The 17368-nt window shown below is 40.7% G+C and overlaps 1 protein-coding gene across 1 annotated transcript in view; it reads left to right on the forward strand.

Moving 5' to 3' along the window:
- LOC121905691 (sodium/potassium/calcium exchanger 3-like) overlaps window positions 1–17368 on the forward strand; it is a 64446-nt gene that overhangs the window by 1438 nt on the left and 45640 nt on the right. Inside the window, exon 2 of the mRNA XM_042424141.1 lies at window positions 2303–2431. Coding sequence (XP_042280075.1) covers window positions 2303–2431 — 129 coding nt within the window. The remainder of the gene's footprint in view (window positions 1–2302; window positions 2432–17368) is intronic.

Here is a 17368-nt window from a genome sequence, read left to right on the forward strand (position 1 = left end):
GTGTGTTAAATGATTAGTACTGCCGAAGCATCTAAATGCATTCAAATGAAACCTCGATAATAAATAACCACAGTACTTCCCTAACTGCAAACATATGCAGCACTTGACTTGCTGTTGATATGTTCCTCTCTTTTTCTTTTTATCTGTTTGACTTCGCCCAACACTCCACTTGATTACTGAGTCAGTGTCAGCTAAAGTGAGATGTATTTATCACTTTCCATGGACAGAAGGCCTGCATGAATATTCATACACTCATGATTTGTGCATCATCAGTGTGACTATTTTTTTTTCTTCTTCTTCTTCTTCCTCCCTGCTGCGTGTCTTGGTTACATGGAAGTGCAACAGTGCTGCTCTCTGCATGTGCCCCGAATTAGAGAGGAACACGAGATGACACCGGGGCGTTTAATGCATTTCCCTTGTCCCCATTGTGTTCTGGTTAACTCTTAATCAGCTTGCCAGAATATCAATTAAAGTTGATTATTTATGTTGCGCTTAATGGAGTTCTGCTAAATTGAGCTTGATGTGGAGCTGGAAGCGGAGCACACAAAACGCCTCTTCACAGTGGCACATTAATCATTTCCACACTCCTCTTCTTTCTCCGTGCGCAAGATAGCGAAAGATAGAGGGGAGGGAGGGAACAGTACTGTGCTGGCATGCGAAGCCCTCTTCCACTACTGCTGCTGCTGCTGCTGCTGCTGCTGTAGCTGCTGTGTGTGGTGTAGTGAAGGTGAGGCCAGGTGAGAAGTTCAGCAATGCCCCGAGGACTATTGAATAACTGGGCTTTTTAATTCTATCTGAATCCCCCCCTCTTAGGCCAGACTTGTGGTTGGCAGGGTGGAGAGGGCAGAGTGCTCCTGCTGGGCTCTCTGAAGTATGAAATGAATTCATTGGTGTTGCTGCTCTCGTGAAGAATGTGCAGATGTAGCCACAGTGGGAGCACCACTTTGTGCGCTGCGCTGTTGCTTAACCCCCAACCCCCCCCAAGAGGATTTTGTTTTGGAAAATCATGAAATTCCCTTCAATGTATGAATTGGGGGCAGGGAGGGAAGGGGAGATACCAAACTGACACATCTGTGGTGCACTCCTCCAGCTGTTCACAACCCTACCATTACATAAAGAATCAAATTTTAATGTGACAGTGAAGCTAAACCTGGTCAATAATAAAACAAACAGCTTGACACACACTTTGCTACCTGAAAGATTTGAGAGACACAATCTCGTAACTTATACATAGAAACAAATGAAAGGTTCAGTTTATGGCAGTAAATTACCTTTATGTGCTGCAATATCTGCACTCATCTTTGTCTTTCTTTAAGAAGTTTATCCAAAAAGATATGATAATGTGTTCTTACTTGTTCATGGCCCTCTGCTGTATATAAAAAGTCACTTTGCATTAGAACTCTCATCAAAACTCTTGGTAGGTACTTTTTGTGATTTTGACCAAAATGTGTTGTAGAAGTAAAAATTGTGAAGCATCTATAGTTTAATGCTTACTCAGATTTGTAGTCTTCCCCTTCACACTTTCCCATTTCAGACAAAAGTCAGCAGTCATGAGAAAAATGTGGTGATGTCTCACGTCTTTAATCGAAAACGGTGGCAGATCAGCAACTTAAGACAAACTGTGTTAAAATTATGATCCAGTCCCACAATGTGACAGCTGCTATGACCCATGTTTACAAACTAACCAATCGGATTGTGGCATAAAATGACACGCAAGATTGCGTCAAGCTAGTGTAATGTTACTGCTAAAAACACATTTACCTTCTAATTACTTTGCAAAGTGAATGTTTCATGTTGTCCTCTTTTCTCTAGCCACAACCAGCTTTACAATCTCCTCCTCCTACTGTTTTGAGGATTTTTGGTTCATAGAAGTGCCGGCACTAAATCTTAAATTGTGTTTTGCTCCATTTTTACAACATGATTTGCAGATGGATGACACAATTGATGACATGTCTCTACTTGCATCTGTTTTTTCTTTTCCAAAATTGATATTGCACAGTGTGACATCGATCAGGACCAAGACTTTATTGGCGCCATCTCACACAGTGTGACATGTAGTGAACTTTGTTGTTATTGCAAAGTCTATACAGACGCCTTTCCTTGATCAGAAAGTTTCTGATACAAATCATAATTTTGCCAGTTTTATAGTATTTTATTTAAGCGTGCTCATATTCCAAAATAATAAAAAAAGTACTGTTTTGGTATCAGTGCCGAACCTTGGAAATCACATCACAGTTATGCTCCATCTAGATGTTGTAGCTGCACTGAATGTAGACTTATGATTGTGACAAACGTTTTCCAGGTTTTGACATCTCCAGCCACAGCACGGAGGACCAAGAGAGATGGGGAAGCAGGAGGCTACTGCAGGAAATGGACAACAGCAGCCTGGAGGAAATGGAGAGTGAAGGATCTAAAAACTGCAATGCTCCAGGTAAGACAGAGACAGGATGAAAGAAAGAGGACACCCGAGTGTTCTTCCCCTCCCTCTCACCTTCTCTCCAGAACTGAGGGAGAGAGATGGAGAAAAAAAAAAAAAAAAGGGCAGCGAAAGTGGGGAACAAATGATCACCCCACATCTTCTGTCTTTCTACCCTTTCCGGTCCCCCTTTTTTTCTTTTCCTAATATGGGGTAACCCAGATTGGGAGGTTTTGATGATTTCCCATGAGCGCAGGTGGTGAAATTCTAGCTGCCTCAGCAATTTTCACACCCGGTCTTGGTCACATTTTTTTTTAGGATCCTGCAGGTTTCATTCTCACTCCCTCCACCTAGCTTCCCCTCTCTGTCTCGCATCAACTCTCTCTTCATCTCTTCCATCTCCTTCCTCTGTGTTTCCCTCATGTTTTTCCCCCCACGGTGGCCGCATCTCAGAAAAATCCCTGTTTCCATGGCGACCTTTTATCTTATCATCAACGAGCAACTTCTGTTTGAGGCAAGGATAGTGTGTGAGGATGCTGAAGGCATTTAGTGCATGGTGGACTTTGTGTGCGTTTCATTTGTTTGTTAAGTTTAAAAATCACTCCGACCAGTTTAAAGGATTGAAACAGACCACGTGTAGCAGATCCTAAAACTGAAAAACGCTTCATATAATCTTCTAAAACCATGCTTTGTGGTGTAACCAGCCCTTTCCCCATTAGACAAATCCTTACGCATGCATGGACTCTCACCATCACCCATGTCTGTCGCTATTTTTAGAGGTAGATGGAAGGAAATTTGTTCAATCCTATTATAATTGATGTGTACAAGCTAGGATGGAGAGAGGTGAGTCCACTGCAGATCACACTGACATTTGTTTTTTTTTTTTTTCTTACCTTGAACGGAAGATGATTGGCCTTCCCTCAGAGGGAGGGGCAGTTCTCTCATGAGCTCATTAAGCAAAATGGCCTCATCAATCTCCTTCCTCACCCTTCCAAGGTCGCCACTGTCATCTAAAAAAAGGGAGCTGAGGCCAAAGTTCAACTTATTCTCTCCTCTTGCTTATTATACAGTAGCTGCTCTTTTCCTCTCGTGCTAAATTTAAAGCGCACACCGCCGGTGGCTTCAGCCCATGACTACTCTCAAGAGGACTGCAAGGTTTTTTTGCTAAATAACCTCTATTTTCTGAAAGTCTTGGCCTGCTCCGGTGCTTTGTGCTCTTGTCCCCGCTAGGACACGCATAAAACGTACCCTAGTGGGGAAGTTAGTGAGTCATGCTTCATCTGACCTTTGAGAGGAAAGAATTTGCATGTTTTAAAAAAGGTGGTGGATGTGTGAAGGGAAGGATGTAGGGTAAGAGCAGGTTTGTGTTTTGTATGTTATGTGTGGGACTGACAGCGATTGTTCTGGCAGGTATTATTTATTTAGTATATAAAATGTCAGAGAATAGTGGAAAATGGTTATCACAATTTCTCAGCCTAGTTTTGTTCTCTTTTTTTTTTCATTGAAAGGGTTTGGTCAACTTTGCACGCACGCATGCACTCTCAATTGCAGCACTTAGTCTTGTACCAATTTGTAATTCTTCTTGAGTCTCATTTTTGTACCATCATTTCTATCAGTTATAATTTGCTCATCTATATAATTGCAGAGCTCTGGGAACACAGACCATGCCACAGCGAAGTCCAAAGGGGCAAACAAGAGTCAGACAATCAGAATGTAAACAAGCCAAACAAGCCAGATTATCTCAACCAATTTATTTATAAATTGACTGATTTTTCCTCATCTGACATTTAAGCGGTGAGACTACATTCCAGAATGTCAGCAGTTAACTTGGTGAGTAAAACATTATTATTACTGAGAGGTATGGCGGCTCAAGACCCAAGTTATAATAAAGTTTAAGGATCCCCTCCAGACGTGTTTGAGGACATAAAAATACTCTGATTTGAATAATAAAAAAAGTTCATTTTCCATGTTAAAAATTCTTAAAATTACATCTACTATTCCCTAAAAGAAAAAAAATCCAGACACTATAAATATGCAAATATTTTTCATCTCACAAGTTTAACTGCTCGACACAAGATGTCTCCTACTTCACTGTTAAGTCCATTCTCTTTAAGGTGAGCACAGAGAAACTTTCCACTTTCCGAAGATGAAGTTTAAAACATCCTTCTGTTGTCAAACTCTGCACATTCATCATTCTGCACAGTGAAGCTCAAACAAGCCAATCACATCTTTGAGTGGAGGGTGACTTTAAGCTATTATTAAAATTGATTATTGGTGAATTTTCTGCCTATTGACCTACAGATTAAGTATTTACCATGTCTATGTAATAGATTGCTGAAATGCAGACCAATCGCACATGAGTGTGCACAACAGATTGTGCGTGTGTGTGTCTCTAAAGCTTGCCAGCCACAGAGTGAGCACAAGCAGGGGTGTTTGGAGGACTTGTAACCACCTTCTAGGGGGGTCCAGGGGAAACTTAAAACCTCTAAATGGACCATTTTCACTTATTTTTTCTTAAATATGAGGATCTACACGCCAACAAAACGTGTCCAAATTCTACATACTTGACTGACAATCTCATTGTTGATTGGGAAATATTACTTGTAAATGAACCAAAGCGAGAAAACACTGTTAGCCACATTGAAGGAAAAGATGAGATGTCAAATAATGAAAATGAAAAACATCTGCTCATGCTATGACCACAGCACAGAGACTTAAGCCTTCAGCCACTTTCAAAGGAAGGGACACACAGGTTGTCTCTCCTTAATGATACAATCCCTAAATGAACTTGAAAAAATAGTAGTCTTCATTCTGTCTGTTAAGTGATCCCAAAATGCTTGTCACATGTTGCTTACTTAAGCTAAATTTAGAAAAGAACAGAAAATACCATTAATCCTGCAGTGCCAAAACATGAGGACTAAGTTACTCTTGTAGTCACTCTTGTTACATCTGTCTCAGGACTTTGAAAGGGGAAGCATCAGACTGTAGTGTCTCGGCTTAAATTAAGCAATGACCTCTCCATGGTCCAGACCAGCCAGTAACTCCTCCTTCTCAATGGATGTTACAACCAAGTGACCGAGCCATCCCTGACCCATTGTGCTTCTAATGGCGAATCTGCAAAGCTTTGACTGCAGTCACATTTCTAAGGGTGTTGAGGTGTTCTGAAGGGTCCGGATCACAGTAGGGAGGTTTTCCAGGATGGCTTTGACAGACTCAACCTGGCATGCCCAGCGAGTCTTGAACGAGTGGACAAGTTCTCCCTCCCCTATACTAAGGTGTTTCTTCAAAGCTTTCAGTTTGTCATGATTGATTAGTGATGTGTTAAAGAAAGAATAGACACTCTCCAGCAGATCAAACAAGTCACATGCTTCAGGGACAGCTTTGCAAGTGTGACAAAGGACCAGATTTAGCTAATGGGCATAGCAATTGACACAAATTGCTTCAGGATGTTTTTGTCTGAAGCGAGCTCGAACACCCCCTACTGCTCCACTCATAACAGAGGCGTCATCATATGTTTGAGCAACACATGTGAGATGTTGGAATCCATGTTTGACAAGCTGTTCCTCTGTGATGTCAAAATCCAAGGAATCGCTCCTTTACCATGTCTTGTGAAGTCACATACCGACAGATTAAGTAGCTCTGAATGCTGATCCCTTTCTTCATCTACTATGATTGACTACGTTTTTGCTGCTTTGAGCTCTGAAATAATTAATGCTGTTATGATGTCAGAGCAGCTTTGGATCATTTCGTTTTGGGTTGATGGTGAGTGTTGGTAGTATGTGATGGAGGTTTGTATGTTTGTAAAAATGGATCAAATTGCTTATATAGCTGGATGCACTCCATGAAATTGCCTTGGTTGTCACTATCTTTTCCCTCATTGTGACCTTGGAAAGCAATCCCCTGTTTCCCCAAGAAAGGTTGTCACTGCCACTATTTGTTGAAGGTATTCCCTGTGTTCAACAGTTCCACTGATATTTGCTGCTTGCAGCAGCTCTGTTACATCGCCATGGACTTGAGTAGCTTTAAAACTCTTCCAGGACGATATGTATGGTGGAACTCTCATGCTCCCTGAAGGAATCTAGGGCTCTTTTCCAGTTAGTATACCCAGTACTCATGAGGGAATCTTTTTGGTCTCTTAGTTGTTTTGGTTTTGCATAGAGCCTACACACAAAGCAGAATGCTGCATTTTTCTGTACAGAGTATTCCAGCAAGTCAACCGTTTGAAACCAGCTCTGTTGGAATGCTTGTTTTTGTAGGCCAAACTGACTGTGTGGGAAACCTTAATTCTTCACTTGCATTGGCCCTGTTCATGGGTCCCTAAGTCAGGGGCTTCAGCTATGTGTGCATCTGTACCAGAGGCCTCCTGGCTCTTCTCACCATCATCTCTCCTGTCTCTTTCCTCTCTCTCCTCAGTTCCTTCCTAGTAGCTCTCTCTCACCTCTCATCTATCCCTCCTTTGTCCTTCCTGGCTCGTCTGTATTTGGAGACAAAACATGAGTGTTATCATCACCACCCATGTTCATAAGCTCACACTATGACAAATTATTTGAATAAATTACATATGCCAACATGCATCCATATGTATCAATCTTAGATAGGGTCACACTAGCTACTGTTATGAAATGATTTTATGTAGTTGCTCACAGCATCTGGGCCTATTAATCTCATAAAATAGCTTCACACAGAATATCTTATGTTTATATATGATAATTTTATAAATGAGAGATAGATTTCCATTCAGAAAAAATAACCTACACATACTTATCATAAATCTCCCCTAAGCCATAACCTACGTCTTGTACTGCTAGCCACAAGCCCCTGACTGGGGGTTTCTGTCATTTTTTCAAAGAAAGAAGACATTTTCCTCTGCATCGTGATGATGCAGATATCAAATGGAAATCAGTGTTTTGCTGCTAACTATAACCTGACAGTGGTCAGTGGTGGTAAAAAACATTGGCTGTAATGCCATAAGATTCACACAGCTCTCCTTTACCAATATAATTGCTATCATGACTGACTGGCTAGCTAGCCAGCCTGAGGGATAGCCATGCTAACTAGCTGTTGGTAGACAGCTATCTTGCAAAGCAAGGCATCTGCCGCTGCATCAGCCTTTCAGCACCTTGCAACAATGCTGTTGCTGGTCATCAAAATCAAATTGATAAGCAATTAACTCTTCACTTGGGAAATATACTATAGGCATAGTTTGCTTTGCAAGATAGCTGTCTATCAACAGCTAGTTACCATAGTCAGTCAGTCATGATAGCAATAATAATTGCACAGTGGGTGGGGGGTGAGGGGGGGGGGGCAATATAAGGTAAAAATGGCATTGTAAGGTTTATAAGGCCCAGGGCTGTCAACGCCCCTGAGCACAAACCTGGCTGATGAGGAAGTATCCCAACATGAGCTCTGCGTTCTGGGAGGATGCAGCATGGAGGAGGCACTCGCTGATTGTAGCTTGAAATTAGAGGCCTGCTGATCGAGTGCTGGAAAGATGAGGGTGAGAGAGTCAGACAGACAGAGAGGGAGAGAGAAAGGCCCTCATTTGCTAATTTTCCCCTCCCAGCCACACATGAAACAAGCCATCATACCCATCATTACGTCTCTCTCCTTGATTTTAATTGTGAGGACCCTGCTGTTTCTGTTGATTTCAGACACTTGTTTAGTCCCCCCACCTCACCCCTCTCCATCACTGTCATCTTACACTCAAAGGGAAAAGAGGTGAAGCACAGGCAGTGGCTGGTAGTGATGATTAGGAGTGGTTGCATCTTAGTAACTTTGTCACTTTCAGTCATTATTTCCTTTGCCTCTGCCCCTCTGAGGTTTACAATTGGCTGAAAATGTCAAAGAGAGTTTCCTAGCTGAGAGAGAGGTGGCGGGTTAACATACAGTGTGTTTGTGTGTGTGTGTGTGTGTTTGTGTGTGTGTGTGGATGTGGAGGTGAACACAAGCAGCTCATTGCCTTCTCATACAAAAAGAGCCCTTTCTGTTCTGTTCTTGACCTTCCTTTTATCATGGAAAACAAATCTGGTGTGCAGGGCAGCGTGGGACATGATGATGTCCTGCTCTTAGGATGAAAAAAATAAGAAAAACCCATCATTGTTGAAGATGTCTGAGCAACAGGGAGATAAGTCATACTGTAGTTTTCATCTGCAGTAGAGCTGGTATGAAATGTACATGGCCGTACACACACATACACACATACACTCTTTCTCCCTCCTCTTTCTTGGGGTGGGTGAAAAAATCGATTCACATAAGCATCTCGACTCTTATCTCCTACGATTCTGGATTGATTCACAAATGTCAAAAATCTATTTTCTAAATGTTAGTTAATAATGTGATTAATGTGATTGACGGAACGAAAAAGGTGGCAGCACCTGGACATGCTAGAGTTAACCAACGCTGAGTTGAAGAAAATAACTTGGTGCTTAGTCTGTTTCACCTCAGAAACAGACTAAGTGCTGTAAAGCGATTGCTTTCCCCGGAGCTAACGGTGTAGCAGAGAGGCTGCTGTCCACTGCTGGAGACATGATGTTATAACAACACAATGGAGCACTCCTCCTCCCCCTCATTTTGTTATTCTCATACAGGCAGGAGAGTGTAAGATGCTTTCAAATTAATTCATTCATAAATGAATGCAGTTAGCTTTTTAAAATAAAAAGGCTGCAGAAAATTTATTTTACCTGCCAGTTATGTTTCATATTGTATTTCAGTGGAATAAGGACACCAGTTGATGATTTGGCACACAGTTTACTGGAGCAAGAGACTGAGAACAGTGTCCCCTTTTCTATTCCTTCAATCGAGAATCAATTTTGAATTGAGAACCAATTCTGAATCAAATTGAATCGTGAGATTCCCCCAAAAATTCACACCCCTCCCTCTTTCAGTTTGGTATGAATACACACATCCTATCACGTCCCAATGCATTCCTTTCTTTCAGTCATTCTCTCAAACACATTCACAGGTGGTTCATGTAACCCTCCTGAGCAGCTCTGTGTACAGTAACACTGGCTGTGCGATTAGACAGATAGAGGTCTGGGTACCCCATACACGTGACTGCTCTCTCCAGGGGTCTTTCCCCGGAGGCTGTCTTCTTTCGTTATTAAAGATCCTCTCTGCTCCACTCAGCTCAGCTCAGATCCAACGCAACACTCCATTTTAGGAAAGGAGGCTGGTATGACTTAATCAGGGCTTCCCTGTGAGAAATGTGGTGGGTGTGCGCGCATGCGTGTGGCTGCAAGTTGAACCAAGCCTCGTTAAGAATAGTATTGATTAATGCGAGGGTGCTGGCCCAGGTTTGTGCAGCTGGTGGGAGTGTGTGTGCAGGTTTCCTCAGCCTGTGTGTGCGTATGTTTGTTCCTGCTTGCCTCACTTCACATGGGCAGCCTCTTGGCTCCCCCGCACGTGGCCGAGGCTATAAGTAAGGATCTACACAGTACAGCTGATGAATTAATCAAATCAGAATAAATGATCACTCCTTTAATACCTCGACAATAGCCCTGCACTAATCAAATGCAAAACTGACCCAGGGAGTGCCTGGAATGATTTCCTCTGAGAAATCAATTCTTCCATATTACAGTTTTAGCTCTGAGTGGGTTGCTGCTGCCTTCGCAACACAATGACAATATTAGCAACTGCAGATAGTGGCAAAGTTCTTTCATAACTGCCTAACGTGCAGATTGGCAAAGTCATCTTGTTGTGTTATTGCACAGGCAGGAGCTCCGTGCTCAGGGGAATAAGACCAATCCATCACAGCAATTAGCTCAGCAAGTGCAAAATTCCTCTCTACATCAAACCCCGCTGATTCTGTGCCTATTCCCCCCCCCCCCCCCCCCCCCCCCCACTCTCTTACTCTTCTCTGGTTAGAACATTTATCCAACATTATTTTTGTTTGTCTATTGCTGCGTTTTTCCCTCTATTTTCTCCCTCGCTCTTGTTTCTTCTCTGCCTCTCTCTCTGTCTCTTCCTACACGCGGAGGAAATGCTTCCCACTGCCCCTGCTGAATTGTAGAGCTCAGATTGTTTGCCAGCAGCAAAAGTGGCTCAACACACCTTTAAAGATTCATCCTGCCGGTGTGACGATGAGCGATGTAGAGGCTGTTTCCTGAATGTCACCAACATCCTCTGTTGATGTCGCTTTCCCCCCGAGAGTTTGAGAGGACAGCATGCTGAGTAAGCAGTTAAACTTCTTACAGTGTGGCGGGGTCCTCGGCATGTCTCAGTTGTTACCGTTTTTGACATTTTCTCCTTTTAAAGATTTCTTTGGGCTTTTCATATCTTTATAAGACAGTAGAGAGATGACAGGAAATCAGAGTGTGATTATATGGTCTGGATTGTTTTTCTGCAATTTTACATGTGTCTCTCTATTTGATGGCTCACTGCAAAGATGAGAACTTTCCCCTTCATGTCTGAAATGGGTGTAAAATGTGAAAAATAATGAGGGATCACAGCTCTTACCTTGATTCTACTTGTATTTCAAGGTAAGAGCTTGTTGTCATGTCCTCTTCAGGTTTAATCTAACGGTGCAGCCTCAGTTGTAAAAGTGAAAGGCAGTGATCATGAGTTTGATTGCGTGAGGTAAAGATGACAGAAAAACTGTGATGTATTCTGGGAAGGCTATTACTTCCTCTGCCTTTGCATGACTAAGCCAGCCAACACGTGTGCTGCACAGAAATACATATAAGGTTAAAGTGCAGGGAGTGTGATAAGCTGTCTGATGTGCTTCATTGATACAAATATTTCATTCTGTCAGCCTCATCTGAGGATTAGCTCTTCAACTGGGAGGCTTTTGATGATGATTGACAGATCCACAGCTCCTGAATGGTAGATGAGGCACTTTGAGATCCACCAAGGGATAGGCGTGTAAGCAGCTTAGCAGTATTATTGTCATAATCAGAGTGATAGAAGTAGATGTATAATTTGAATACATGTAAACATAATTGATGTATGTAGCTCTGATTACCAAAATCTGTCAATGAAAGCTGTTGCTATAAAGTTACGGTATGTCTTTTGGTTGGATTTTACTTGTTGCCATGGAAACATCAGCTAATGAAGATAATATCAACTTTGGCTAAAACAACAAATACAATCTTCCTTCTATTTGCCTTAAAGGGGGATGTATCATGCACATGATTATATAACTTTTTCTGGGGCTCTACTGGAATATCTTGGCACGATTCACAGTTAAAAAAAACCTCCTAATTTGTCCTATACTGGCCCTTTATGAAGCCTGTCAGTTCAGCCTCTGTCTGAAACAGGCCATTTTAACTCCTGTCTCTTTAAGGCCCCCCTCTCCATGAGCCCACTCTGTTCTGATTGGTTAGCTTCTGGAAGCTGCATCAGGGCTGACTTCTGAAGGCTACGTAAACAAACTATAATAATAGGATAACTTAAGTTTCAGGCGCCCAATGACTAAAATCCTTCATCTGGTTAAAAGATATAGTTAAAAACGACCAAGATCTAAAAAGTTTATCGTAAAAGTGTGACTTAAACTGAATAAAAGTCAAGAGTTTCAGGTGAGCAATCACAATGCCGACATGTTATCTTGTACATGTATACTCTTTGATAGACACCATTGTGGCGGACAACCACAATGCCAACACATACGCAAAAGATGATCATCATCTTGAGCAGTTATACTCTTTGATAGAGGGGTATGACGCCATTGACAGGCGACCAAATGAAATGGGCTGTTACCTGATTAAAATTACAGATTTCTCGGGGTTTGAAAATTGTTGGGAACACTTAGGATAATGTAAGTACACAACTCAGCAAAATATATAATATAGGTTTAGTCATTTTTGGCATTTTAATGTGGAATAGTTACATATTATAGCTTTATAAGCTTTATTGCTATAAACATCTGTAAACATCCTAATGGTCATGTAATGACAATGTGAAAATGTATTGGCAAATGTGGTTAAAGGATGTAGGGATGTTTCTCAATCAGATAATAGTCAATACTAAGAAGGAGCACTTCTGAGTGTTTACAACATTGAGTCTTCTTCATTATGTCTGTATCAGCATGGCAGATCAGAATTTTGGGAATTCCTCCCATTGTTTTCTTTGCTATGAGTGGTTATGTTCAAGTTGTCTGGCAGGTTTTTTGTTGTCTTCAATTCTCAGATGGGATGAGGCCACTGAAGGACTTCTCTCCTTTTTTGGGTTGTGCTGTTAGACCATACATTTAAACACTATGCAAGTGTAGCAGGTTCAGAATGTATGTGGTTCCATGATTTGATTTATTCTCTAACCTGAAAACCATAGGGATGGTGTTGAGTGATATCCTCTATACATGAAGTGTCACATTACAGCTGAAGAGCTCAAGTTTGATTTCATCAGTCATGACATCTTATAAAGTTCAGGCTACTGTCATGTGCCTTTTTCTCAGTACTCTCACAACCCAGATGTGTGAGATACTGCACTGACTCCTAACCGCAGGATCTCCAAGAATTTGTGTCAGACTGATCCTTGGGATTTTGGCTCTGTCCCCGAGCAATGCTATTCCTGCTTTATTGTTCAGTTTGGTCAGACATCTAGATTGTGAAAGAGTCTGACAAGTTTCTAAAGAAGAGGCCACAGTGCTCTACAATGCCACAGTGAACTACAATTCGATCTCTAAATTGTTTCACTTAGGGGCTTACTTAGGGACTTAGGGGTTGGTTGTACGTCGACCAAATCAATGTCAATATGTAAATTAAATTTACTTGGGGCACCAACTAAAACAACATCCTCTCTGTTCAAGGACAGAGGTTGTTGTATTGCATTGTTGCAGCTGTACAGATTGTAAAGCCCCCTGAGGCAAATTTGTGATTTGTGATATTGAGCTATACAAATAAAATTGACTTGACTTGACATGGAGTTTTAGCTTTGACATTCATTGTAATTTGCGGATAGATATATAGTTGTATATACACTTACTGTATAATCATGCAAGTTGTAGTGACATCTCAAGGTGATACCAAGAAGTTTTAAATATAGTAGTTTCTTATAATTAACAGAACCTGAAATACACATTTGATGAATATGAACATATATTAAAAGAAAAATCATGCACAGCTAAATGCTAATACAGGCGAAGGTGGAGGGAGTTACACTTCTAAAGCAGGCGGCAGCGTTGTTACATACAGACCAATTGCATACCAGATGTCATTCAAAGCAAACAGATCTTAGAAACCTGTCAAATTCCACACTGCAAATGTTTTATGTGGAAGGAAATACATTCAATGCATTTTTTACATGCACTAAAAGAAACAGTGCATGTAAAAAGGGTACCACAGGGAACCTTAATAAGATAAAGTAGAACTCTGTTGGGAAATGAGGTTGTCATTGTAGGACTCTGTAGAAATATACTATGCTACAATTTCGCTGAAAAGTGTAGAGATTGTGGGAAAATTGTATGACAAGGACTCTAAACAAATAAAAAGCAATTAGAATACATAAAAAGACTAATACATAACATAGCAACTGTGGAAAGTAGCATCGTCACTGCTACAAGCTTTGAAGGAAAACTGCAGACAGTGTAAGTATGTAAGTTAATAGTCTTATCAGTGCTGGCCATTAAGGCAGTATGTTCAGATTTTTGATGCAGTACTGTGTCACTACACTGCAGATGTGAAAAGATTTTCTCTTCACTAAGCTGGCCTCATGCTGAGATAATGGGAATGTGGGCACAATCTATTGCTTCAGTCACTCATATGAAAAAATGCAAGACTAAATTTCATTCATTATTGATATTCAAATAATGTTCTGTAAGGTCCCTGCTATTTCTTGGAAACAAAATTTATAGCCAGAGAGGGCAAGTGCCCTGGAAATGCTACAAACATGTATCTCTTCTATAATAAATCATGATGGGAAGCAATATGGTTGCCCTCAAACCAGTCCTTCATGCTATCAGTTCGTGTAGTGCTATAATTTCTTGTTACACTTTTTAAAAACACTTCTCTCGTTTATCAGATCTGAATGCAGCAGTGATGCCATTTTTCCACACAGATGAATCATGAGGAGGTGAGCTTTATACGTGGATTCAAATTGCTTGAACCTAACCTGCTTCCGGAGTAAGCTGTGCAGCCTGTGTTACCATGGTGACATACACTGTTTGAATGTGAGTCACCATCGTTATACTGAAAGGCCGAGGTTATGCCCAAACTTAGCACCACACTGGCCACGCTGACTGACCGTGCTGATGTGCTGCTGGTGGACATGACATGCAGTATGACAGTGGATGTTTGCAAATCTTTTTTAACATATTGTTGATCAGAAGGTAAAGACTTTCAGGTATGACCACAAGTTATTGAGTAAACATCAGTATTATTATTACCTCATCCATTTTTATCAAATGGAGAGATCTTCAACATATTAAGTGAGTCAGTTTCCTGTTTTGTTGAGATGATTATTATAAATAGGCATTGGTGTACTTTAGAAATAGCCTGTTTCTTTCCTTTTAAAAAAACCCAGTAGACTTTGAGTTGGCAACATCTCTGTGTTTCAACCATCTTGTGTGTAAACCTCACTCATGGATATATCTGTCTTTTATCACCTTTATTTACTCAGAGAATTGTAAGCTTGCACTTTCTTTTTCATCAACATCCAGTGTCATGTATACAGTACTCATAATCATACCTGGCAGCCCCAGTACGAACAGTCTACAGCAGTGAAGTAATCATCTCTAAAATGCAAGCTAATGATAACGTAACTGCACTTCTGGGTCATTTTGTTGTTTGGTGATATAATTCTGTATCTTATGCAGGTGACATGACATCACATGGATATACCTGTAATGCCAGTGCAGCTACATTGAGACTTATCAATAATTCTTAAATGATAGTTGGCACTGAAATAATAGCTGGTGGTGCAGTCTGTTCAAACAAGTAAAGCCTGATTCCAAATAAAGCATTTGAAGCATCAGCACAACATAACTACCACTGCGTTGCTCTGGCTTTCTGTTTTTCTTTCTTTTATTTTCTTTCTTTCTTTTTTTTTGTTTTGTTCACAGAAAATACTGTTCCCTGTCACTTTTAATTTTATTCTAATAGAATGGTTGGAAGTAAAGAAATAAAGATTTGTCTTAAATATAGGGCTTGTCTCTCTTCAGCTCATGTAAATAATGGAACAGTAATCATAGAATCATTTTCAACTATAAAACACATTTCATTTAAAGTCCATCACAGAACAGTTAGAGATACAAACTCCTATCCTGACAGCAGAGCAAAAAATGTTGCATAATTGGCATAACTGTACTTAAAAAAAGATCCAACAACAAAAGTTCTGTTCTGGTACAGTCGGGTTGACTGTAGTTATTGTTTCTTCTGCCTGTGTACACCTACAATGCTATGTCCATACTCTATGTTTGTGGACATTGAAATATAATGATCTTTTGTTTAAAGATTTTTCCAGTTCACTTACTTTGAATGAGTATGAAGTGGGGAATACAATGAAGTACTTGGTTTGGTGGTTCAATCCCCAGCTCCTCCAGTCCACATGTCGAAGTGTCCTTAAACCCCAAATTGCTCCTAAGGCTGTGCTAGGGTGTGTGAGTGTGTGTGTGAATGATAAGAAACTCTTCCTGATGAGCAAGTTGGCACCTTGCATGGCAGTCTCTGACATCAGTGTATGAATATGTGGGTGAATGGGTGAATGTGGCATGTAGTGTAAAGTGCTTTGAGTGGTCGGAAGACTAGAAAGGCGCTATATAAATGCAGTCCATTTACTATAATAAGCTTTGGCTTCAGCCTACACCTTTTTTTTGTTTCTGTTTTTATTAAATGTGCTTTTTGGCATGTATTCCGGTTTGGTAACATTTACATTTTTCTTCTTGTGCTGCAGACTGAAATAAAGCTTGATAATGATGATAATAAAATACAACAAACTGTCTATTGAAAACATCCATCACAGTTTACAGTCCAACTTCCTGCTTCAGTTTGAAACTACCGTTTTAACCATACTCTTGTGCAATGAGGGATTTTTACTCACTTGCTATGCGCACACATTATCCATTTTACCTCCAAATAAAGTGGTTTAGATAATCAAGTTAAAATATTGGTTGGAGAAGAAGGTTTGGTACCGGAAGGTTGCTGGCTCAATCCCTGGATTGGGTGAGGAAAGTGAAATGAGCAGCGTTTGTCCCTCTTTCATTATGACCACTAAGGTGTGATAAGGATGTTCCCTGAATAAAAAAGTGTTTCTTTCCCAGTTCAACCTCATTTCTAAGCTGTCTTTTCTGTCTAAAGTTTTGGAGAGAGTTTGCATTCTTAGATAACCATGGCATTCATGAAAAGTTTCAGTCTGGTTTTAAACCACACCACAGTACAGAAAAAGCTCTTTCAAGAGTTTTTAATGGTCTTGATTTAGGGAATTCTGCTACTCTGGTGCTTTTAGACCTGACTGCTGCCTTTGACACTGTGGATCATAGAATCCTTGTATCACGTCTCGAACAGTGCGTAGGCATCAAAGGTACTGCCCTTAAATGGTTTCAGTCATACCTGACCGACAGGAGTTTTTCCCCGGTTCACCTAGGCGGATATTCTTTGGCTGTGGCCCCACTTACTTGTGGGGTCCCTCAAGGCTCCATTTTGGGCACCATCCTCTTTCCATTCTATATGCTGCCCTTTTGGGAAACATAATATTCCTTTTCATTATTTCGCTAATGACATACAAATCTATCTGCCTATGAAAACAAAAAGTAAAGATTCAATGCAGTCTTTGCTGAACTGCTTCAACGATATCAAAATAGATCATCAAAATTGGATAGACATAAACTTCCTCAATCATAATTAAAATAAGACTGAGACCATTATGTTTGGATGGCCTGACCCATTAGATGTCCCTGCTGGTACTCTTGACCCTCTAGCTTCTTACAATAGACCTTTTGTTAAGAACCTTGGTGTGATTTATGACAGCTCCTTCAAATTTAATAAACAGATTAGTTCAGTTGTCAAAACTAACTGGTTTTAGCTA

This window comes from Thunnus maccoyii, chromosome 2 (assembly GCF_910596095.1).
Source record: "Thunnus maccoyii chromosome 2, fThuMac1.1, whole genome shotgun sequence".
Taxonomy (NCBI): Eukaryota; Metazoa; Chordata; class Actinopteri; order Scombriformes; family Scombridae; genus Thunnus; species Thunnus maccoyii.